Here is a 26,428-nt window from a genome sequence, read left to right on the forward strand (position 1 = left end):
ATTTGATCAATAAATCAATAACTACTTGCCTTGAGTTGCTGAATTTTCTGTGCAGTAGTTGTAGTCCTTGCCCCTATAATATACATATCTTACCTGTCACCAATGCGCTATAAATTTTGAGAAAATGCAAAAATAGGCACAAAATTGGCCAGGGTGTAGTACCCCTTAAGTAAAATTTTATAGTGTATTTTGGTGTTTGTATTATTGTTGTGAACCCTGGTCTTCATAGAAGGACAGGACTAATTATTGTACTATCTACTGAAATAGTAACCAAAGGTTCAAGAGGAAATAAAACAAAAACAAACAATGTGACAACTGTTTCAGTTAATTTGATTAACATTAACTTTCAGGCGTTTCTGTTTTTACGAGGCGGGAATGTTCTCTATATTCCTAAAAAACGATACTTGGGGATGATTTGAAGTGACCTCCACTTGAGATGAGTCTGGTATTTATATTCGAGCTATTATGTAAATAGGGACACATGTAACAGCTGCTCTATCAAGTGCATCGTTTTGATATGGATGTACACATAATTTAATAAGTAAATATTTTTAGAAAATTACCGTAACCACTCGGGTATAAGCCCCCCCTAGCTGGGCAATTTCACTTCAAAAATAGGGGTGGGCTTATAACCAGGGAGGGGTTAATAGTTGAATTAAAAAAATAAGAATAATCTTCCCCATTTGAAGAGCTTTGTTTCAAAACCCCTTACATCCACTTGCCCAATTTTGAGAGCACATCAAAAAATCATCAAAATAATCACCGATATAAGGTGTTTTTCAACAAAAAACAGTTTTTGGCGGGATGCTCCTACCAAAGCGTCCCGCCAAAAACTGCTTTTGTTGCAAACCCCCATATATCAGTGAATTTTTTGATTATTTTTTATGTGTTCTCAAAAATGGGCAAGTGGATGTAAGGGGTTTTGAAACAAAGCTCTTCATTTATATATATGCCCAACGTATCAGTACACTCACGGGATTCTCATGAGAGTAGTAGCGCTGCTACTCTCGAGTACCTACGTTGGCCACCAGACCCTTGTGGCCCAGCAAGCCGGCTGCAACTGAATACCTCGTGGGCGTAGGTACTTTGAAGGTACTCCAGTACCGGCACTGGTACTCACCTGCCAGGTACTCTGCAGCTGAGTACCGACATGGGTACTCTGGCAAAAAAAATGAGGCAAGCGGGTTGCCATTTCTTATTTATTTATGTTGCCATATTAATTTATATTGATTAATATGTTCTTGATTTATGTTTCTTATTTTATTCTTTGGGCATTTTTAAGCGGATAAGTTAAGTAGGCCTATTAGTAAATGAGTGAATAAATAAGTAAATAACAATACATATGTAAGTAAATAAAGAAGTAAATAAGTAAGCAAATAACTAAAGCAGTAAGTAAATAAATAAGGAAATAGGTAAACAAGTAAATAAGTTATTAAATAAATAATAACCCAAAGATGTAAATAAATAAATAAATAAATAGTAGGGAGATAGGTAAATAACTAATTATACAAATAAGTAAATAATTAGGTAAATAATAACTAAATAAGTACATAAACAAGAAAATATGAAGATAAGAAAATAACCAAGTAAGTAAATAAGCAACTAAATAAATAAATAAATATCTAAATGAGTAAGTAAATAAATAAGTGAAGATAATAAATAAGTATAAAAACAATTAAATAAAGAAAGAAAGAACTAAGTAAATTTATAAGTACATAAGTAAATAAATAAGTAACCAACTAAATAAATAAACAGGTAATAAATCAATCAGTAAAATAACTAAAGCAAGTAATGAGTTAATGAATAAAAAAACATATGAACATAAAATACATAATATAATCTTTTCTAAATATTTCTGAAAAATAATAAATTTACTAAATAATTAAATAACATAAAAATTACAAATGAAAACAACCAAGCTGAGCAACCATCAGCCAAGCAAACAGCTAACTAACCAACCAATTAAACAATCAAACAAACAAAAAACGGAAAACAAAAGAAAAACAACGGAATTATAACACTGTCGCCGGCGTACGGAAAAACTGCATTGTGCAACAAGCAATTGCATCCAGATCATAACAAATTAATAATTCCACTTCAACGCTTTTGTGTGCAAGCCTTGTTGAACGCGTAGTTGAACTCTTGAGTCGGTCAGCGTAGTTGTACCACGGCGGCGCGGCGCCTTTGAAGTCAATGAACTTTACGATCAAAGGACTTTAGCGACGGAGTACCTCGTGGCGAGTACCTTCACTGCTGACACATGGGTACACCATGGATGCGGTTACTGTGCAGGTACTTCCGCTGAAGGGCCATCGAAAGTACCCCGACCATGGTCTGCCTATAAGTCACCTACCGGTACATCGCAGTTGACTCGTGGGTGGCGCATGGTGGAGTATCGATGTGAGTACTTTGCTACGGGGGTATCTACAGTATGGTGGCCGACGCTGGTACTTTGGTGTAGTACCAACGTCGGCCACAAAGGGCTTGTGTACTCGGTAGTAGCAGCGGTAGTAGCCGCGAAGTAACATTGCAGCAGAGGTACTCCGTCGTCAGGAATCTTGTAGTGTAATTTAATCATCTTTGTCAATAAATGGAATGTTAATTTTTAACTGATATTTTTTAAATATTTGTTCTTAAATGTGAAAGAAAAGCATTGATATGATTTAAAAACTTGGTCAAAATGACTACTGGGCTTATACCCGAGTGCACCCTTGTTCCCCGAATGGTTTGAAAAATAGGGGGCGGGCTTATAGCCGAAGGTGGGCTTATACCCGAGTGGTTACGGTAAATGGACAGAAAAATCTCATTCCAAAGTAGACAGGTCAAAATTTGAGAATTTGTGCTTTCTTAAAAGGTTGGAGGCATTTCGTGTTAAAAGTGGTTAAACAAGCTTTTTAAGATAATTTGAGGGTGCTGAATACGAAAATGCTGTTTATCCGGTTCAGTTTTGGAGTCTTAGCCCTCAAAATTCAAAAAACAAAATGGCCGCCATTTTCAACATATTTTTGATAATAACTTGAATTTTAAACAACATAGGAGGTTAAAAATGGTGGCAATATCCATGTTTATGATACAGATGAACCCAAATTGATTGTTACTGAAGTTTTAACTGGTATGGTTTTGCTGCCATGTTGAATTCCAAAATGGCCGCCATTTTCATCCAGTTTCTGCATTTTCTGCTATAACTTGGATAGTAGGCAACGTAGAAGTTTATAAATGATGGCAGTACCCGTGTTTTTAATACTAAGGATTCCAAATTATCTGTTACCTACTATCTGTTGTAACTAGTTAGGGTTGCCACCATCTAGAATTCCAAGATGGCCGCCATTCATTAGGTAATTTCTAGGGTGTGTTTCAGAAAAACAAATTGTCATCGTTTTCATAAGGGTAGGTTACTTTCTCTGGCTAAATGCACTTTTAATTTCTTTAGAACAAAACAGTGATATTGAATTAGTTTTCCAAGTGCATTTTAAAAGGTTAAAGATTTCAAAATGGCCGCCTTTTAGCTACTAGGCCTATACTTTACACCGTACAACTCATAAAACTGGCAACATTGGCACTTGATTTTACTTACGGCTAATTGTTCCCGTTAGGATCTTGCAACTATTTGATTCTTTCTATTTGACCTTTCACTCCGTAGTACATTGATTCCAAACTCTGATTAATGAATTTAGCCTCTTCTGTTTTTGCACTCTTGTTGGCTGTTAAATGTGCTTAGCCTTTTTGCAACTGCAATTGCCATTTATACATGCATGAAACTATCTCGCGACATGCTTTGGGAATTGGAGGTAGTGTCATCAGTTGTGGAGCTAGGTTCTACCTATGTAGGTCCATCCCATGTCAGTTACTTTGGGGAGAATTGGAGAAATGGTGACTGCTTGTTTCCAAATACAAGCCTGGTAATGTGCATACTTTGTATGAAGCCTTACTGCATCAGATGTTGGTGGTAGATTCTCCTGTGGACAACCCTTGAAAATAGTATCACCCGTGCCTTATCGCATCTGTCCACATCATCTGGCAATTATATGGACATGGTGAGCATTCTCTTGCTTTCATCAGAGCACACCGTGATGGTGTCTGGGATCTCCACTTGTATGCCTTCAGTAGGATGCTAACTTTCTTTTTAGGTATGATCATACCACTATGCCAAATGGGGTACCACTTATATGGCAGAAATGAGCTACCTTCCACCATGTCCACCAAAAGTCCTCCTTGAATTCCAGGCAGGAAATTTCGTTGTAAAGGAGTCCAGGCGGAAATTCAACCAAGTATCCCCTGATTATAGCCAAGAATGGTTGAATGGTACTGGGAAGAGGAGCGGCGGGATTGTAGGTATCACAAGAAGTATCACTGCATTAGGCAGATGGGTACTCTCTTATATAACATGAGAACTTGCATATCAAGTAAATTAGACAAGTGCTGATGATGGAACACTCCCAATTGGAAAGTTAGTATGTGTACAACGAGATTACACCATCCAGCGTGACAACCTGTTGAGGAGAAGTCGACTCAGCTTTCGGATGATTCAATGTTTTCAGCAAGGGGGTACCATCTCCTGTACTGTAGAATATTGCAACCAAAGATTTAGCCAGTGCTAGTGGCATAGATTTCTTTTTGACGACATGGGGGGGGGGGGGGTCAAAACCTTTTGGCAACAGAATAAGATGATGGTACAAATGCACGCACAAATTTGCACTTTTTACAGTTTTAGGCTAAAATGGCCAAATATCATGTTAATTTGGCTGGAAACACACATATACAGACTTCAACATTGGGAGGGGGATGATTGTATGGACCACCCCCTGGCAAAATATTGGGGGAATTTATCCCCCCTATCCCCCCATGGATGATTTAGGGTCATCCCAGGTCAATCGATGAGGAAGTTGCTTGATCCCAACCATGTGACAGATTCACTCTAAAGCCCCCGCTCCTGTTGAGGGACGTTGTTCGGCTTGTACCCACACTTCTTTGACTCCCTGCTCGAACCAACATAGTTCACGGTCCAAAATGACAACTTTGTCAATGTCAAAGCTGTGACCGCTGCCGTCAAGATGTTTGTAGACTGCTGAATCGTTGCCACTTGAACTAAGCGGCGTCTAAGTTGGGATATATGCGACTCTGCAGGGATTGGTCGGTTTTACCAATGTAAAGTGCTTGGCACTCCTGATCTTCAGCGCACTTGACACCATAAACAACACCACTAATACGGCCCTTAAGGCAGATAGAAACATTCTACAGCGATTTGTGACAGCCTCTAAGGCAGGACGTACAACTTGGACCAGATTCTGCAGCATGAACTTATGCCTGTTCAAATTTCACTTGCTGCCATGAATGGGAGTCTGCATATAAGCAGTGGCGGCTGAGTTTCAGAGGATTGAGGTAACCTTTGATAGTATGCCGGGTAATAGAAAACCACAACTTGGAGAGAATAAAGCAAATCTTGCCGCTCCTATCTCAACAGCTTATGACAAATGCTGTATCAATTGCACCCACAACACTTGTAGTGGCTGGAGGATTTGCACATATAACAGAAGTTAGATCTTCAGATTCAGGGATGGACACAACAGCCCTAGAGGCCACGAGGAGGCGGATACTCACTTTGTACTTCATTGCATTAACACAAATGCTGAAGCTGTAGTGGTTTCAGTATGTGACACTGACATACTTGTCTTGCTGGCTGCTTATTTTGACAAGATGCTATGCACACAGCTGTGGATGAAGGCAGGTTCTGTAAGAAGCCCAAATACATCCCAATCCACAAAATCCATCAGGAACTGCTGCCTTGCCAAGTGGAAGCTTTGCTTCTATTTCATAACTGGTTGTGACAGTGTGTCACAGCTTGCTGGCTACGGCAAAAAGACAGAGGTGTTTCAAGCAATTGTTGACAGCTCTTAGCACAATTCATTTGCAAGGTGTATGCCAGATAATGTGCACAGATGCGATAAGGCATGTGTGATACTATTCTCAAAGGGTTGTCCACAGGAGAATCTACCACCAACATGCAAATGTACCAATGGATGTATAAACAATTGCAGCTGCATGAAAGCTAAGCTAACATGCACAGATGGTTGTGCATACGTGTGCATTTAACAGCCAACAAGAGTGCAGAAACAGAAGAGACTTTCAAGTCTCTTCTGTTTTTGCATTCTTGCCTTAAAAGGCATCAATTAACTACAAAGTGAAAGGTCAAATAGAAAGAATCAAATAGTTACAAGAACTAGTTACAGCAGGTAGTAGGTAGCAGATAATTTGTAATCCATGGTATCAAAATGATGGGTACTGCCATCATTTTTTAAACTTCTATGTTGCCTACTATCCAAGTTATAACATGAAATGCAGAAACTTGATGAAAATGGCGGCCATCTTGGAATTCTAGATGGTGGCAACCGTGACTAGTTACAACAGATAGTAGGTAACAGATAATTTGGAATCCTTGGTATTAAAAACATGGGTACTGCCATCATTTTTAAACTTCTATGCTGCCTACTATCCAAGTTATAGCAGGAAATGCATAAACTTGATGAAAATGGCGGCCATTTTGGAATTCAACATGGCGGCAAAACCATACCACTTGAAACTTAAGTAACAATCAATCTAGGTTCCTCTGCATCATAAACATGAATATTGGCACCATTTTTAACCTCCTATGCTGTTTAAAATTCAAGTTATTATCAAAAATATGTTGAAAATGGCGGCCATTTTGTTTTTTGAATTTTGAGGGCTAAGACTCCAAAACTGAACTGGTTAAACAGCATTTTCAAATTCAGCACCCTCGAATTATCTTAAAAAGCTTGTTTAACCACTTTTAACACGAAATGCCTCCAGTAAGCACAAATTCTCAAATTTTGACTTGTCTAAAGGCAGGTTTGTGAAAATTTTTACAGATCATTTTCTGATTGCAAAAACAAGCCTGCACTTTCTTGTCTAATTTTTTTGTGACAAAACAAAATGTGTTCATTTCACCTGAATCTTTAGGTCCTGAAGAGGCAATATCCTAACATTTCCATAAAAACTAGATTTTTATTTTTTTTCAACAGAATGGTAGTTTACTTTGTCAGATATGTCCCTTTTAATTTTAACCGAATAAACAAGGTAATTTAAAAAGAAAATTTAAATTGCTATTTACTTCCAGTGCCAATGCATGTCTCTGTGTTGATCATGACCAAGTTGGGTTGGCTCGATGTGTTGGGCAGAGTGACAAGACCTGAAAAAAAATGTGGATGGCATCCTTAGCACATGTTAGAGTATTGCTTTAATGTCTTTATATGCCCACTTTTCCTTCAATTTGCAATTTTGCATACCAATTGGATCCCAACTCTAGAACTAAATATCTTAATGCATGGTAGACATCATCAGGAAAGTCTCTTCTAGAAATCCATACATTTCTATGGAAGACATAACCTTAATCTTCCACACAGGGAGTGTCGCTCTCAAATGGCAGCCACCCATTCAGGTATTAACCCCATTTGAAATTCACACTCCATGAGTAGAAGATTAAAATCTTGTCTTCCATAGGGGGTGTATGGATTTCATCTGGAATAGCCCAATTTCAATTCAGAGTGACCATTATAGGGTCTTTTAGCGTTGTGGCCGGTTGGTCTGTAATTTGCGCATGTGACTGGTTTGAAAACTGGGTGCATCAAATGGCCAGCAATATTTTGCTTTATCTGTGAAGATATCAAAACCAAGATGACAAATTATATAACGAAATTCACAAGTCTACAATTAATTTATTGATATTAATATCACAAAATGTACAATTCCTACATTACATATTATATTTATGTATATTTTTTGTTATTATTTTTGAAATTGTCCTGGTGATCAATACATCATACACAGATTATTTTTATTGCTATTTGGATCTTTTGACAGGATTAGTTTTCATACATGAATGTGCTATGTCACCAATTGCCACTCTTGAATTTTCCGAACATGCCAAATTTTTGGGATCCCAAATTCCAAACTTTAAATGGTCTAGATGTATGTTGCGAGCAGGAAAATTTTGCATATTTAAGCGTTTCGACGCTTTTCCTAAGCCTTTTAGAGCGTTTTTATTAAAAAGGCGCCCGTTAATCGCGCGTACAAAATTGCTTGCCCCCCTTTCGCCTTGCCAAAATTGCTTGCCCCCCTTCGCTCGCCAAAAATTTCTTGCCCCCCCCCCAATTTTACCCTCCCCAGGGCTCATAATTATTGCACAGCCCTTATATCAGAGGAGCTTAGACTTTTGTTTGTAAAAATATGATCTCTAAAGTATTGTGAAACTTTCCATAGCTCTCAATATTTAAGTGGCTCTTACATATTTTGTATGTATTTGCTATGGAGCAAGCAGATAAGACTGCAATGCATGCTGGGATACTCCCTTCAGCTGCTGTGGGTTGTACCTGTATCTTCTGATCAAAACTTATTTTCACAATTTAAACTTTACACAAGTAAAATTTAAATTTTCACAAGTAAACTTTACTTAATGAGATACTTCTCTTGTAGAGCACTACCAAACACACACAAACAATAGTTAATTTGGGTACCAATTATCTGACTCACCATCTTTATAAGACATCTTTATAAGACATGCTGAATATGCTTTTAAAACATTCTGGTTCATGAAAATTGCAATGTTTAGATAAATCTAGTATACTTTGGATAAATAAAGCTGAATGTATCAAAATGTATTTACAAATAGCACAATGGATAGACACACAAAACGGAAGCAACGGTCAAACAAGGTACTAGCATTGAATGGCTAAGTACTTTGGTTAGAACTTCTGGACGGATTGATAATAGTAACTCCTGGACGGATTGATAATAAAAACTTCTGGATCTAATTGACAAAATGATAATTGGAACTTTACAAGAGCCAAATATCATTCAGTGCTTTGACACACAGCCATTTCACAATCCCTTTCAATTCCATATTACTTTTTGAAAGGAACATACATTACAAGCACACAAAACATGAATACAAAAATTGGATGTTGGACGGATTATTTTGTGAAATGCAATGAAGATTAATATCATCTTATAAATGATGTAATTTTATATTTACAGAGCAATCATGAGTATATATCTAATTGTTCCCCAGGTTAGATTAAAACTGGGCATTTATATTGATGTTGCTGTAGCTAACCAAAGCTTACTTTACTGCCCAGTTCTGACACAAAATATCATTACCTTGTAATAAAATAATTACATAAACTTTCCATTCATGTGCATCTATCAAACTCAAAGTCACTGGCCAACCATATTTCATAATCATTCATGCATATCTTATACAAATTAATGTGTACAGTGTGTAACCATGTTTTTGTGCTGTTTTTCTCCTTCTCAATTCTCAGTACGGACGACTTATGTAATTATATCAGGCTGACAATATATCAGCTACTGTAAAGTGGACATTTTCGCAAAACATGAATAAAAAAAATCGTCATTCGTGTTAAACAAAAATGTGTGAAATGCATTCTTTCGACACTATCACAGGGTATGTCATTCATTCAGACATGTACCACTGGTTTTAAAATTGCTCATGATTTATCTGAACAGGTATAGATACAGGAGAATCTGCTCTGTGTATTGGCGATGTCAGTCATGGGGAGAAATTTGGGAGTATTGGTTCCTTGTCTTTCCCTCTCTTTCCTTCCTTCAACATTTTTGGAAATATTTTTTGAAATAAGTTTCCCCTCATCAAAAAAACACATAAATATATCAGCAAAATTATATTTTTCTTTAACTGACACAAGAATCAATGACCATTCTGCGCACATCCAGGGAATCTCCATCGTAGGATGGCACCATCAGCGCTAACACTAATGATGATCTTCATGTTAGGACAGATTCTTAGCCGGTTGATGGAGCTGCTGTGTCCGAATCCAACGTGGGTCACTTCACCATTGTTGTAGTCCCATACCTGAACAGAATTAAAGTAAAAAGAGGATTGATATAATTATGTTCTCTACTCTACCATTAAACAGTAGGTAACCGGTTATAATGATGTTTATTCATACAGAGCAGTCGGGGTTGTAGCTACGCTGGTTGGTTGTAACCACCACTAGCATTTACCAGCACTCAATCAAAATGAGCTTCCTTCCAACCCGCACATAAATGAGCAAATACCGTAAAATTCCATCTGCAAGTATATATGCCTCTAAACAAGGGTTTCTTGATGACAGGCAGACATCCTCTACAAAAAAGAAATTATTTGTGGACTTTGAGCAACTGTATTACTGATACAGGAGCCTGTACAAACATGTAATATAACATGTAACAAGCTATGGCAACTGTCATGTATAAATTATAGCCACTTTATGCCAACTAATTTGTGTAGAGAAAAGAAATAAGTTCCCCAGCAGGCAATACTTACCTTGATGAGTTTATCATCACCACCAGTAACAAGAGTCAATCCATCAGGTGCGATATCCATACCATTGATAGAGCCAGAACGCGAGCCGTCTAACTCACGAATCTGTGACGCATCGAATGAATCCCAATAACCAATCTACAACAAAAGATAAAAAATAACAAATTTAACCTTGTTGATATTGAATCTTCAGAATTCTTAAAGGGGGTAACCCTATTGGTTTTGGATATGGATTGTCTTTAAAATTACATAATAATATCAAACATCGCCCCCTTTATGCTGCTTTGTGAAAAAACGAGAGCATTTTCAGCGTAAATGTGAATAAATAGCCAAATTTGCAATCCAATACCTTGGTATACGTGAATTGCATTCTGGGCAGGCAAGCAAGCAACAACTATTCCCGTTCGTATGCATGGTATGACGAATGCTGACATGCTGTACAATGCCCGCCCGTATTGAACGGAAAAATTTGTTGTTGTTTTCGCATCGTTTCCGAGAAAAAAGGAAACAAAATATATTTCCCTTGCAATATGTACATTTCAAATGAATATAAAAAGTTTGGGTTAAAATGGAGAGGAAAAAAAAATCTTCCGATACGAGATTTTGAACCGGTACCTCTCGGTAACGCACAGCGCGCTAACCGATTGAGCAATTCAGCCCACGATGTACATCGTGGATTTTTTATAACTAAATACGGCATACCGCCTCGATGGTTCGCAATTAATTCCCTACCCAGAAATCCGAAATAATTTTTATTTTTACAAACCGGTAGCCTGTAAAACCGCTGTGTTTCATGATTTCTCCGGAAATACATCGACTTGGAGCGTCAAATTTCAGGATAGTAATGAGAAAAATAGTATCTATTATGTGATACCAAAACCTAATCAACAATGAAAAAAATCGGGGGGATGATGCTGTCGATCGGGTTACGGACCTTTAAGGGGGTACTACACCCCTGCCCAAATTTGTGCCTATTTTTGCATTTTTCTTAAAAATTATAGCGCATTGGGGACAAGTAAGATATGTATATTATAGGGGCAAGGACTACAACCACAGCACTGTAAATTTTATTTCAGCACAGACAACAGTTGTGGGGTTACAGTCAAAAATGAGGGAAAACCAATATTTGATCAATAAATCAATAACTACTTGCTTTGAGTTGCTGAATTTTCAGTACAGCAGTTGTAGTCCTTGCCCATATAATATACATATCTTACTTGCCACCAATGTGCTATAATTTTTGAGAAAAATGCAAAAATAGGCATACAATTGGCTAGGGGTGTAGTACCCCCTTAAAGAAATTAATGAGAAATTCACACGGCAAGCAGTTCACCATCTAAAATACTTTAGTGGATAGATAATCATTTGACACATCTTTTACATAAAAAAATAAGTCTAGGGAAACTACTGAATACATTATATACACAACTCTAACCCAAAGTTCTAACCCTAAAGTTGACCGACAATCGTGTATGTTGTAATTTGACATTGCACCAAAATATCCACTAATACCATTGGGCAGGAATCCATGCACTCTCCTGCATAGCTATAACAGTTTCTCATCAAAATAACTAACTTTGTCAATCTAATGTTACTTTGCCTAAATTATCCCAATTATTAATGATAATGGAAATAGCTAAAAACTGATTAACTCCGTTGAATAAGTTCATCAGGTTCATTGATTAAATAAACAAAATGACAATTTTGCTCACTAAAGTGAATTTTTACTCACTACAATATTTTGTCCTTCACATTGGTATGACTGATATGGTCATCTGATCCACTTTCCTGGAAAACTGTTTTCCGGTGTTGCCGAGTCTCATTTACAGTCTTTACCTGATGAAGTCCTCCGATGTGAAGGACGAAATATTGCAGTGAGTAAAAATTCACTTGGTTTTGTCAAGCAAAAATGTCATTTTGTTTAACTGATTAACTTGACATAAAGTTAGATATGATGCCATGCAATTTTCAGTCCAAAAATGTTGAAATGAGTATACTAACCTTTCTGTCTGTGCCACTAGTAATGACTTGGAATTCCTTTGGATGATAGACAACACACTTGAATAACGTGTTTGCAAAAATCACTTGGTTGCGTACAAATCGTCTACAAAGGAAAAATGAGAGTCAACAAAATTACTACTACGGTATAGCTCCACCAAATTATACATCTTAATGTGGGTTATGGTCCTGAAAACAAAATTAAATGTTAGCAACAAATGAAAAACTTTGCTTGATGATGTCATCTGTAAACTTGTGCATATTAATGTACATATGCAAACATAAGCTGTCAAAATCCCATGAATTTTTTCCTAATTACCAACCATCGCTCTTCTGCAAGGTGCACTAAGTAACAATAATATTGTCCCAGCTGCCTTTGCTACAACCAAATCATTCTTGCCTTAAATCCCAAATAATGCAAGTACCATCAGAGCTGGCGCTGATACACTCCTCATCATTCTTGCGTACTTTGATGCAGGACACAGAACCCTTGTGCTCCTTCATTGCCTCCACCAACTTGGAAGTTTTGGCACCGGTTAGTTCCCAGACGCGTACCTGACCCTCGCCTCCTCCGCTGATGATACGTCTGCAGTCCGAGGTGCTGGCAATAGCGGTGACACCTTTGTTGTGAGCGTCCTTGATCTGGTGCATGAGTTTGCCCGATTCAGGATAAAACACTCTGATCATACCATCATTCCAAGCTGTAAGCCAAACAATTTAATGGGTTATTCTAGTTGAACCACCCCCATGGAATTTAGACATGACCTTAATATTCCACAAACAGAGATGCCAACATTCACATTCTGTCATTCAGCAATCAGTGAGGTTTCACACAGAAATCAGGGAGATTTTCAGAATAACATACAATGTAATGGGTACAAAACCTTCCTGAATCAGGGAGGTTGTCAAATTTGTTGCTAGGAATGTACACAAAATTCATTAATTTCAGGGAGTATCCATGAGAATCAGGAGGGTTGGCATCTCTGCACAAAGGGAGAATGTATTTTAATTTCAGTCACCTGAATGGGCGACTCCATTTGAAATCTACACCCCGTAGGAGATAAAGGTTATGTCTTCCAGAGGGGGTGAATGGATTTCAACTGGAATTCTTCAATATGGTTATCATTATAAGTTTAATTGTTTGCCTCAAAGCCCCTTGTGCACATCAATAAAATCATGCGTGTTGTATAAGTGGAAATCTCAAAATTCATAGTTTTGTTTCTTTAAATTTTATTTTCTATTAAATGTCCACCAAAATGGTAAAATTATTTTCTATTAAATGTCCACCAAAATGGTAAAATTATGAATGCCAGTTTGCTAAACCCAAGCACAGGCATGAGAATGATCATCCATGAAAATAATTGTTTGAAAAAAGCCTTAAAAAGTGTGTGGAATTGGGCTAAAAAGGCCAAAAATAGTCCGAAATTAAAAGAAAGTGCAGAAATTTGGACATTCAAAAAGCCTGAATTCAGGTTTAAACCTGAAAATTCTCATGCCTGCAAGCACTCTCTTTTGCGAGTGCGCTTTAATTCAGTCAAAGCAGCTTATCTCATCCAACTCCAACATGCATTGTTTAAATTGATTGACCCACTCATTACCTCTAATAGTCAACATTAAAAATAAATAAAATTAAGCAAAATAAAACCACATTCCGCATTAACATTTAAATTTGAAACAAAAAAATTAATTAATATTATATGTGTACATCCATATCAAAACGATGCACTTGTCAGCTGCTACATGTGTGTTAAAGAATGTTCTCTTTATTCCTAAACCATGTGACTTGGGGATAATTTGAAGTGACCTCCACTTGAGATGAGTCTGGTATTTATTCCTAGTTATTATGCAAAAAGAGACACATGTAGCAGCCGACAAGGGTACATGCCACTAAAAAGCTTTCCATAGACTTTACGTGCAAAATAGGGGTCACGTTTTAGGCTATAAGTCGAAGTTACGCCTTACTTTGAAATATATATTTGATATCATCTTAATCAGAACAAAATTCTGCATAACATATCTGAAAATGACACCATATTTTAGGTCTACTTTTTGAGAAAATTAGCGCTATATAAAAAGACTGATTTCCCCATGTTTACGTCCGACTGCCAACCGCGTTTTGACCTCGTGTGTTCATGCGCTCATCATCGTAAACATCACTCAAATTTTCGCGTTTTCTGTTCAAATTAGTAGAGATCACATTCACAAGTTCTAGCAAAACACGATTTGCAACACTAAAATTGTTAATATTGTACCGATTTTGCACATTTTTATGCAAAGTTGGGACTATAGTCGTGATAAACTTTTACCGGAAACCGCTTCACAGGCGGATTTAGTGGTATGAACCCTTGAAGAGGCTAAAACATCGGTTTTAGGCCTTGAAAATAATTTTGTTATTTTTTTCACTACATTTTGAATTAATTGTAAGAAATTTTGGGTTATTTTCTTTCATACTTTAGACAGGATGTCGATTTCAAGCACAAGCATGATAGCCGACAATTGCCATTTTTCGTCATTTTGATGCACATGAATGCACAATGGTTGCTGATTTGCTATCTTCATGAAGATATTAATTGATGTTAAGAGTAAACGTTCTTTGAACATCTTTTACAAGTGCATAACTTCAAAATTAAAACATTCTCAGTACCTGCAGAATATTTAAAAAGACAAGAAATGTCAATCAAGTAGGCCTACCCCCCCCCCCTCCAGCGCCACTTTTAACCCGTTTTGTCCAAAAAGCAAATGTAATGAATGGCTATTTGAAATTAAATATTAATATAAATTAAACTTTGAATGTTATAACAATTTAAAATACTGGGCAGTGGTATAAATAAAGCAAACTAGAAACTTAAATATCTTAAATTTAATTTTTTATGTAATTTTATTAAAATTGAAGGCCAAAACTTGAGTTTAAATGACAAAAAATTGGTTAAAAATAACAATGAAATTGAAAACTTCTTTGTAATTTAAACACCAATAAACAATGTTTTCAATATTTTGAAACTCTTCTTTATTCATATCAAAAGGTTTCAAACTTCTACCAAAATCGGAACTTTTATTAAATTGGAAATAAAAGCAGGCCTATTCGTGGCAAACGCACATACAGCGAAAAAACCTGGCGGCGCCCATGAACGCGCTTGTTGATGTCCCTCCTCTTTTCTTCGCGTGCATTTTAAATAGATAAAGACGCGCGGAAAACGCATGGAATTGCTCCTTAAAGGGTACATGCCACTAAAAAGCTTTCCATAGACTTTACGTGCAAAATAGGGGTCACGTTTTTAGGCTATAAGTCGAGTTACGCCTTACTTTGAAATATATATTTGATATCATCTTAATCAGAACAAAATTCTGCATAACATATCTGAAAATGACACCATATTTTAGGTCTACTTTTTGAGAAAAATAGCGCTATATAAAAAGACCCGATTTCCCGTGTTTACGTCCGACTGCTAACCGCTGTTTTGACCTCGTGTGTTCATGCGCTCATCATCGTAAACATCACTCAAATTTTCGCGTTTTCTGTTCAAATTAGTAGAGATCACATTCACAAGTTCTAGCAAAACACGATTTGCAACACTAAAATTGTTAATATTGTACCGATTTTGCACATTTTTTATGCAAAGTTGGGACTATAGTCGTGATAAACTTTTACCGGAAACCGCTTCACAGGCGGATTTAGTGGTATGAACCCACAAGTGCATCGTTTTGATATGGATGTACACATATGGCCTTTTAAGTTTTATGTTAAATATGGAATTTGCAACAGTTATCAAGACCAAATAAGGACATTAATTCAATCAACCATCTTTGCTCACCCCCTCCACCCCCATTTTTTCCTTTTCTGTTGTGATTGACATAGTTTGTTTACAGACTTACCACTTATTATTGACTTGCCATCCATCATGAATTCTAAAGCATGACAAGTCATGTTGGGTACAGAGCATCTCAGCAGCTCCTTGTTAGTCTTAGCATTCCATACACGGATGTCATTTTTGGAGCAGGTAGCAAATAGCTCTGATGTTCCACTGTTGGAAAAAAATGAAATCAAAATATTTTAAGGATCTTAAAAATGTCCAACTTTTTATTTCATATCTGCAAAGTCAATCAACCACACTTGTTTAAAGTATTTTGTCAATTTGGATCTTTGATGATATAACTAACTGAATTTAATCAAGGTTTGAATTACTTAAAGCTAATTGCTTAACTGAGCGCAGGACCCACAAATGTTTTTCCATCCTGTATGAAAAAACTTAAAAAGCTAAGGACAAGGACACAAGGCAATTTCCAAAATAATACAGGCCATTCAGGCTAACGTTGATTTGCATCAAAAGAGAATCATGGCAATAGGATGCTCTTTTTCAAACAGGCATCAAGGCAATATGTGTGCAGTTGGGACCCAGGATGAAAGGCACTGTAATGACAAGGCAAGTACAAGGAGCACTGATGGCAATGCTGACTTCTGCCCCAAATTGATTGCCCACTGACATTCAATTTCTAAATATTCCAGTTTGTACTACAGTAACTTTAATAGATTCCTAGTGAAAAATAGCATTTTGAAAGTAGTTCAACAACTCTGGATCTCAACAGTCATTCAAAAGAGGGACCGGAATGTGCGGACCTTATGAGCCCCTTAATTTGTAATTAACTCCTCTAACAAAAATATACAGCTTACTCCACAAAATTTCTGCCCCTTCTACACACTTGATAACCAATGGGTCAACCATCTTGTTGTTATGATTGTTGATCAGTAAACTAGCGTGATTATCACTTCTGTGTTCACGCTCATATTATGCTCAACGTACACCTTATAAGTTTGAACCCAATTTGAAAATTGAATTTAGTATACATTACACTCACAATGGAAACACAACATCATTGACAGGGAAATCATGGCCAGTTGTTATCATCTCATAGGTGAACTCGGCAAAATTGAATCGATATGTGTGAGATGTGTCAAAGAAGAAAAAGAACTGAAAAGAAAAAATCAAAAACAATATTAACAATGATACTGAAAGATTCATATGCCCAGGTAGGGGCAATTTGGTATACTGATTGAGTAACCAAACTTGTTCCTATGAAAATCAATCTGTAATATTTTCTAAGTTGATTTTCATATCTAACATACCCTGCACTGATTTGACAATAACTATAAGTAATTTGAAGCATATAGTAAGTATGTTACCATACATCCTGACTCTAAAAAAATTAAAAAATACATTTTGCATTTAGGTTTGAAGGCCACCTGTATGAACGAAACTTTTTTTAGCCTAATACTGACTGACCAACTTATCAGAGTTGGCAGTTTACCAGGAAATTCCTGAAACATTCAGGAAATACAATACATGAAAAAAAATACACTTAGCAAAGTTCAAAGGAGATTATCATTAAAATTGTGTACTTCCCTGTCATTTAGAGTGTTGGTGTATCTTGCTGTGTAAACACCAGCACCTGCCACTAGTTGAGCAACTTTGTTTTTCAGACTGGTATTTCCAACCCAGTATTTACATTCCAACAATTATCAAGTGACTGAAGTTAATAACTTTGTTTCACGTCCTCTTTTGTAGTGATGTCAGATTGTTTATGCGTTGCGCTAAAAGCATGCCTACAAACGGCCCTTGTAATTATGTGCATACCCTCTAAGGGATAAGGCTATTGCATGCCATTCAATACTGTGACCAGTGAAAAATGATTCAACATCACCACCAAACAAAAGGTGAAACAAAGTATAGTTTCAGTATAATGTAAACACCAAGATTCTGATCAAACAGTTTCCCTGCCCAGCATACAATATTACCATAGCTTCCAAGTACACTCATTGCTAATAGATCCAACAACTAAATGTAAAAAGTATGACCATGCCTTATAGTTTATCAATGGCAAAGAAGAGCAAATATAAAATTGAAACCAACCAGCAGTGTTTTGTATACAAAGCATGAACAATGGAGACAGGAATAGTTGAAAACACTGCTAATTGGCATTGCACATATCTAAATATGACTACTAACAAAAGCCAACAGAGAACAAAATGAACAAACAAAAGTAACGCTTCATTTCAAAGTAGGGAGCCAGACAGAAGCACTTCACTTGTCAAGTATGGAAAAGATGCAAGAAGTGAACCATGTGTTTAGTTGTTTACTCACCTGGTGTCCATGGCCTCTTAGTGCAATGGATGTAATGCCTGATGGGTTATCAACCTTGGCACTCCTGAAATAAGAGAACAAGAAAAGTTCATCACTTGTACTATTAATGTACATCAAACAGACCTAGAATTAAGCAATTGCAATTGCAATCCAAAGTTCCCTGAACATTGCAATTTACAACTTTGAAAGTGGGGTGCAAAATTGCGATACTATTTTAAAACGATAAGCATAAAATTTCATACTCAAAAATGTTTTCAAATGTCACACAGTAGGATTAAGGTTATATTTCAATCACAGTTAGAAAGATCATATAAAAACGGGACCAGGTACAATCCCTTAAATACTACACCAATTTGAAAAGACCTTTTGCACTGCCCGATTTAGCGCAGTTTATGGCGTAAACATGAAGACGGATTCTGATTGGCTATTTGAATCACATCATCATCACAGCAGCATCTCATTCGTCTTTCAATCTGAATAGTCGCATGATGCCAGCGTGACCTAGTTTTTAATACGCGATTGGTCGGTCAGTGGGAAAGGTCTTTGCAAAATAGTGTATCAATTAAATGAATACACTGTGCCAGTTAGTTGTGTATAATTTCACATCTCTGCTGCACAAGGTCTTAGCCAGCCATACGTCTGCCCGTCATAAGAAGGGCTACTCTAATTTTAGACGGGTATATTATGGATTTTACAGATGTGATAGCTCTAAAACAGATGCTTTTAAGGGTATATGAACTTGGGACTAATTCAAAGTGACATGTAAAGGCCAAATCAGGACATATTTGAACCCAGTGAGCCTTCCATGGGTATAGACAAGTTGTTTTATATTTGTGGGTCAAATGTTGGTATAGATTGGACGGGTGGTTTCTGATTTCTGGCTAAGACTCTGCTGCTGCATCCTACAACCTTTCTGTGGCAGTGTGGACATGGTTGAGTCATAGGAGCGCAGGCATTTGGATTTCATCTGGAATAGCCCAATTGAATTTCCAAGTATACGTATGTCGTATGTACTGAACACTCTTTACCTGACTTTCTTGAACTTCTCCCCTTTAATCAATGCAACAGTACCATCTCCAGCACCAACAACAATCTCGCCTGTCTTGACCAGAGCCAGCGCTGTCACTCCTAGGATGTACTTATTCTTCTCTGGTCCATAGTGTCTTAGAAGCTGGTTATCGACATTGATTTGAAGGATATCGCCACTGGTTGTACCACAGAAGAAAAACTTATCATCTTCAGATACCTGTAATGAGAACGGTTATCACACATACAACAAAATAAGTTAATAAATAAAAAGTTGCTCAGTCTTCTTTCATCTTGTATGTATTTTGTTTGTTTATGCTGCAGGGTCCCACTTATATCTTGCATTACCAAAGATTCACATAAAAATGGTCTTTTTTCATGATCAGGCACTGTACACATGTATTGTGATTTGTGAATAAGGTATCAAAAACAAGGACATTTTAGAAAAAGGGGTAGACCTTGCACAATAAATCAGTAAAGGGTCATCTGACTTGAGAAAAATGTAGCATGACATAATAAGTTAAAAGTTCTAACCTTTGAAATGTGTTTTCTTAGTTTTAGGGTCAAAAAAATAATTTACATGCTTCTGAAGGGGATAAAAATAATGCTAATACTTGTTTAGGGTAGAACATATTGCACTTGTCATATTTATGAGTCCTTGTAAAAACCTTTTTGAGACTTTGTGGTCACAAAAATGATACCCCCCCCCCCAATCAATGACCAGTGCCCCCTACTGCAATAACTAGTTACTGGAATAATTTGTGCAAATGCACTGAATAGTAAAAATCAGTTTGAAAAGAATTGACAAAGACAATTAACACTGGGTCTGCAAGGCAAGAATTCCCTCCTGAATATCCCAACCTCACCTCTATACATTTGACAATTCTCTTGAGTTGGCCCATGCTGCAATCTGCTGGACGTATCTTGCGATTTGGCAGGTCCAGCTCCCACACTCTTATTGTGCGACTAAACAGGATCAAACAAACAGAATAAGTTTACAAGTTACTACATCAGTTAACTTTGTCAATAAACCGAACTGAAACACTTTTACATTAAGGTTTTATTTTCGATACTGTAACAATCTAAACTGACTCTGCAGGGGTGTGCAATAATATTCTATGCCTTAACCCCCATTTTGACCCCCACCCCTAAAAAAAGCTTTACCCAAATAACTCATTCCCCAGTAGAATTATTGCACCACCTCGATTTTAAAAGTTAAAAATCATTGACTTACTCTCCACCAGTCACAAATTTGAAGTCACTATTGTTGACAAAAGCTACACAGAAGGTGGTTCCAGCACTCATAACAGCAGCGGAGCACCGCACACAGCCTCTTTCTTTTGCACATCCCATACTTCTTTCGCTACCATCATCTTGACCACCGAGAGACACCAAGAACTTATCGTTGGGTGAGAAGGTTAGCGATTGAACTTTGACCTTGTGTAGGGTGAGACGACAGTGCATTTCTTTCGTTTGGTAGTTCCAGATTATAACATCAGCCTGAGGTTTGAAATATGTGAAAATTATTAATTTATTAATTGATTTTATAATAACTACAATAAGAAAATTTTCTTTGTTCATTATCGAACAACCTGCAATTTTAAATGCAAAACCAAATAAGGTATTTGGTGAAACATGCTTCAAAAAGCAGTGTGCAGTTCACCATGTTTTGACAGTACTGGTAACAAGGGTGGGGTATGAGCTGCTCCAGGAATCCAGGTATGGATCCAAGATTTGAAATATGGCAAAATTATCGGTGAGCTGAATACTTAAATTGGCTGGAAATATGATCATTCAGGGTGATTTTTGTAGATTTGCCAGGTGGACTGGTGCCATCTACTCCTCCTAGATCCTCCAGTAATATACAATCATGGTCTTTTGGGTAATGCACAAAAAAAAAGGATACATCAAAATACTATCAACTTTTGGGAAGCCCTAACTATATGAAAGATTGCTTTTGAAATTTGTTAAATTTTCTAAAAACAAAAAAACACATTTTGGACTACCCACACACAGAGCAAACCAAACGGGAAAGTCTATTTAACACTCACCTTGAATCCCATGTGCGTGACTTGGCCAGATGCCAGAAACCTGCCACTCTTGGAAACCGTGAGACATGACACATCGTCAGTGTGTCCTTGGAGGAATACTTGCTTGTGACTATTGATGTTTTCAACAATGACTGTATTGCCAAGTGGATAGATGACATTCTCTTTGTCTGGGTGCACTTTGAGACCAGCAAGAACTTTACCTGTAGAAAATTGGAGCAAAACAGTTAACATAGTGTGTAGCTATGACACCAAGCAATTAAGCAGGCCAACTGGCCTAGCCATGAAGACAAGTTTGAGGTCTTGCTAACAAATAATATGGTTTCAGTGGTGAAACTATCTGCAATATTGCAGATAATTTGACCCTGTATACCTGGAAATTAAGTGCAACAAAATGAAACATTATCCCCCGAAATTGGACCAATGTGTGGCTCAGTAATTCCTCAAATTGGCCAATTGTAATGCAGCATTGCAAATTTGTGTGCGTCAATGAGCCAAAATTGTGACATACGGCCTGTGAGTACTGAGTAGACACTGATGGTAGACATGATCACATTTTGAACATGTGAGGGCGGGCTTCATTAAGCTTACTTGTGATCCAAGATCCTGTCTTAACTGTGTAATCCAATAGGAAAATGAAGAAAATTTGGATTTTGACCCTCAAAACTCCAACCTGCATGATTTTTAGAAAATCTGCATTTGAATAATATTTGATACTATCAAGTAATGAAAGCCACATTGCATGAAACATTTGCGAATGTTTTGTAAAATGGCCCTTCGTGCTCAAAAATTTAGCCATAAAATACATACACACATGTTATGACATAGGAAGCCATTGATAGCCAGGACACACAATTTGGCCCATTTTGGGACATTCAGGCGAGCATACTTTTCCTCATAACATTGCCAATTAATCAATTATAGGCCTACATACATGATTGACCCCTCATTTGTTAAGTTAAATGATTCTCTTTTTAATGAAAGCAATTTTAGATGAATTTATTAAATTTCAAAATTTTATGAACATGCCTACTGATGGTCTTGTTTAATGATGTTCAAGTCATCAAGGATCTAGGCTTGGTTCTCAGTAAATGATTGGTTGATCAATTACAAGTTGTTCTTCCATTTGAGGAAAACCAGTCCATGAGTGTGTGGTCTTGCGACTTGTGTAGTACGCTCGACGCAAATATCGAGTTGGCTCTCAAGTCTCATGATCGAGAGTAAGCTATTTTACTTCATGAAACAAATCATGATTTGTAAAAGTGAATGTGAATGGAGGTTCTTATATAAAATAATAGTTTCTCGATCATGAGGTCAATAGGCACGCAATGACAATTGCGTCGGGCCGTCGGTGTACAACGCCTACCACACACGCTTTGCTATGGGTGGCATGGCCATGGGTAGCGCAGTTAGGGACAGGCATAAAAATTTCAAATTAATTCTATATCATGAATTGTTGTTTATTGGAAGAGAGAACTTCTCAGAAACAATTTCACACCAAAACCAATCTTCTACTGTATTGCTATAGCCAAAATAATAAATTCTCGATCATGAGAGCCTACTTGGGTACGCACAGTAATTTGCGCCGAGCGTACTACGCAAAGACCGGCGCTTACGGCGCAAACACAGCTTTTGAGAATTGACCAATCACACGGTCGTTGCTAGGCAAGGTCAAGGTTCGGTCATGCGGGTCGCGCGATCGTGTTATTCTATGAAAAGTACGCTGACGCAGAAGATACATCCTCTCATGATCGAGAATTTTTTATTTTGGCTATAAAGTGAAGTTATGACGAAATTACTGTCGGAACATTGGGCCATTTTCTCTGATAAAGACTAAGTCTTTAAAGTGGTAATACCAGGCATAGGAGTGCATGGGGGACTTGATAATTTTGTGCCCCCTGTCAATTTTTTTTGTTTTCATTGTAATTTATCTAATTTTTGTTGAATATTATGTATTATGAATGTTATCATTTCCAACACATCTGTGAAATTTTGTATGAAAATTCAATTTTTAAGGTGGTAAAGATGTGATTTTTGTGCTAATTTTGGTCAAATTTTGCCATTTTTCGGCCATTTTAGGCAAAAACAATGATTTTTCCCAAGCGATAACAAAAAAGTGCTTTCTCCCAGCAAATAAGTAAACTGGAATTGTTATGTGAAAAAGATTAAAGTTGTTGTCAAACCATGTTTCCCTTTTGTCAGAAGATGAATTTTGGGTCAAAATAGAAATTTTTCCCAAAAATGCCCCCTTTTTTTACCAAAACGGTGATTTTCACCAAGGCATATCTCACTGAAAAAAATATTAAAAAGTGAAGTCAATGTTGCATTCTGCTTCCTAAAGTAGACATGTCCACATTGCTTATTATAGAAGGTGACATTCAATCCAAAAAGTTGTGTCCCATTCAATCCAAAAAGTTGTGTCCACAGTAGCTCACAGTCAATGGCTTAACTGTGTAATCCCCATAGGGAAATACAAAAATTTGAAATTTGGACACCAGAAACTTGACGACGTAGTCTAAAAAGTGCTGGTACTTTATCCTTGATACAGAAGTCCGCATGCAGTGAAAGTTAGATTTCATAAAATAAAATCGCCTTTGTGTAAAATGGATCATCGTGGTAAAAAATGGTGCATTACATGCTTTTTTGTACAGTAAGTCAGTGTAAGGCATTGTCAATGATGGGCGCAGAAAAGCGCAGTTTTCTAAACACAGACATTTGCCCATAACTTCGCTAATTTTTTACCTACAGACATGGTTGACCCCTCATTTTTTAAGTTAAATAATCACAGGTTTAAACAAAATAATTTCATTGTGAAATATCCTACTTGAAAATTTTGTGAACATGCCTACGCTAAAGCATGGCCATTGAATCTGTTGTCAATTCAAACTATAGCATCTGCATGTCTGAAAATGATTCATTTTGGTTTTATTCATCATTTTCTCCAAAAATGGTGTTTCAGTGGCACAAAATGGCACAGATTTACATAGGGCTTTAATATCAAGTAAAATAAATAGCGCCCTCGCTCAGATGTGCCTGTCCCTGCCCTAGCGCAGTAGCGCTGCATTTCCTGTCAGCATGTCAGTGTCACCTGTGCGTGCACAATTTAGGTATGCTAGGTGAATTTAAATTTGCCATCAAACTGCATCATTTTATATATCAAATTAAAGCCCTTGAGTAAACAAAGCCAAAACTGAAAACCATTTTTTCATAGCACTTTCCGTAGCAAAGTTACATCTTGTCAAAGATTGACTTTCATCAAAAAGTTTCAGCTATAGCTAAAATAATAATTTCTCGATCATGAGAGTATGAATGTACTGCGTGCACTGCATAATTTCGCAAGTTTAGTGGAATGACACGATAATAGCTGATCGATTGTGCACGACAGGAAATGCAGCGCTACCCAAGGCAAAGCGTATGTGGTAGGCGTTGTACGCCATGTACAGCGACGCAATTGTCACTGCGTGCCTATTGAGCTCTCATGATCGGGAAACTATTATTTTAGCTATAGCAAAATTCCCCAAAACGGCATTTCGGGGGTGTTTCTAGATCTTAGTCTCATTATGATAGCAGCTTTTTTTAATGGAAATGCTATCCAAATCCCTCTAAAATTCCATGTGCGGGTGACTTATCACCATAAAAAATCATATATTTGGGTCAAGTGAAGTATAGAAAACATATTTATGTATGTTTCTTTCTTCGGGCACTTGTTTTAAATTTCTATGTAAAAATGCATTGACATTGTCGGCGAATTTGACTGACTAGCAAATGTGTTAACTAACTAAGGTTTGCCTGGGTTACCTACACAATTGAACGCGCTATCGTGTCATTCCACTAAACTTGCGTCATTTTATTACGCAGTGCTCGCAGTACATTCATACTCTCATTGAGTCTCATGATCGAGAAACTATTATTTTAGCTATAATATATCATGATCTCATGCATGCATGGATTTGATTTCATTCATTTCAATCATGCACACGTATGCATATCATGTATGAATGATGCATGCATTGAATGATGTTTTGAAGCTGTCATTGCCTGTTGAAGTTCACACACTGTTTTACCATTAAATCCAATGGTGGAAAGCAGCTCCAGCCTCGGAATATCTTCGCTTACTTCTTCTCTCTGTTCGGTCATATCGAAAGTAGAAAATTAAAATTCTTATTATGAAAAAAACCCTAATTTCTTTTAAATATAGATGAGCAAATTCGGCTCTCTTTGACGATCCGTCGCTTGCAGTTGCTATGGAACACGAGTGCATTGTGGGACTTGGGAAGGATTTTGATGGCGCTATTGCATCAATTTCTCGTACTCAGACAGTATATGACACTCGATGCACTTCAATTTGAGAACACCTTTTTATCAAGTGTTCTCAAAACTTGATTAAGGCCTAAGGGACCGTTCGCAAATACTTGTTGGGGGAGGCTGATGCAAAAAAAAGGGGGGGCTGAAAATGTTTGAACCTTCTAAGGGGGCCCTGAAAAAAAATGACCAAATTTTCCTGGGAAAATTGAGTTTATATTATATGCTTTTCTATGGGGTTGACCCACCGTGGGGTTGACACATAATTTTCATGTCAAAAAAAAAAGGGGGGCTGAAATTGTTGAGGTCTGTAAAGGGGGCAATGAAATTTTTGCGATGAAATTGTTTTGCATCAGGCCCCACCAAACAAGTGTTTGTGACGGTCCCTAAAGCAGGCATTCTCAACCAAATTTAATTATTTCAAGTGCCAACATGGACTGTAGGTTTATTTCTACAGTCCATGGTGGCAACTGAAAAAATTGAGTGATTATGAAGTGCCAACATGTTAAGGGAGAACTTGGTTTGTTCGGCTCAGGGGGGATGGGTTGGAAAAAATTTCTTGA

General features: G+C 37.1%; 1 protein-coding gene across 1 annotated transcript; it reads right to left on the bottom strand.

The window, feature by feature from the left end:
- Positions 1-8,836: 8,836 nt before the first annotated feature.
- LOC140151303 (cilia- and flagella-associated protein 52-like) lies at positions 8,837-25,818 on the bottom strand. Its single transcript, XM_072173589.1, is given in 14 exon segments — positions 8,837-9,904; positions 10,358-10,492; positions 12,356-12,458; positions 12,753-13,053; positions 16,226-16,374; positions 17,207-17,319; positions 18,490-18,553; positions 19,518-19,735; positions 20,382-20,481; positions 20,750-20,831; positions 20,834-20,879; positions 20,881-21,015; positions 21,567-21,766; positions 25,628-25,818. Coding segments are annotated over 14 exon segments (1,884 nt in total). The 5' UTR covers positions 25,701-25,818; the 3' UTR covers positions 8,837-9,739.
- Between the last annotated feature and the right edge of the window lie 610 nt (positions 25,819-26,428).

This window comes from Amphiura filiformis, chromosome 4 (genome assembly GCF_039555335.1).
Source record: "Amphiura filiformis chromosome 4, Afil_fr2py, whole genome shotgun sequence".
Taxonomy (NCBI): Eukaryota; Metazoa; Echinodermata; class Ophiuroidea; order Amphilepidida; family Amphiuridae; genus Amphiura; species Amphiura filiformis.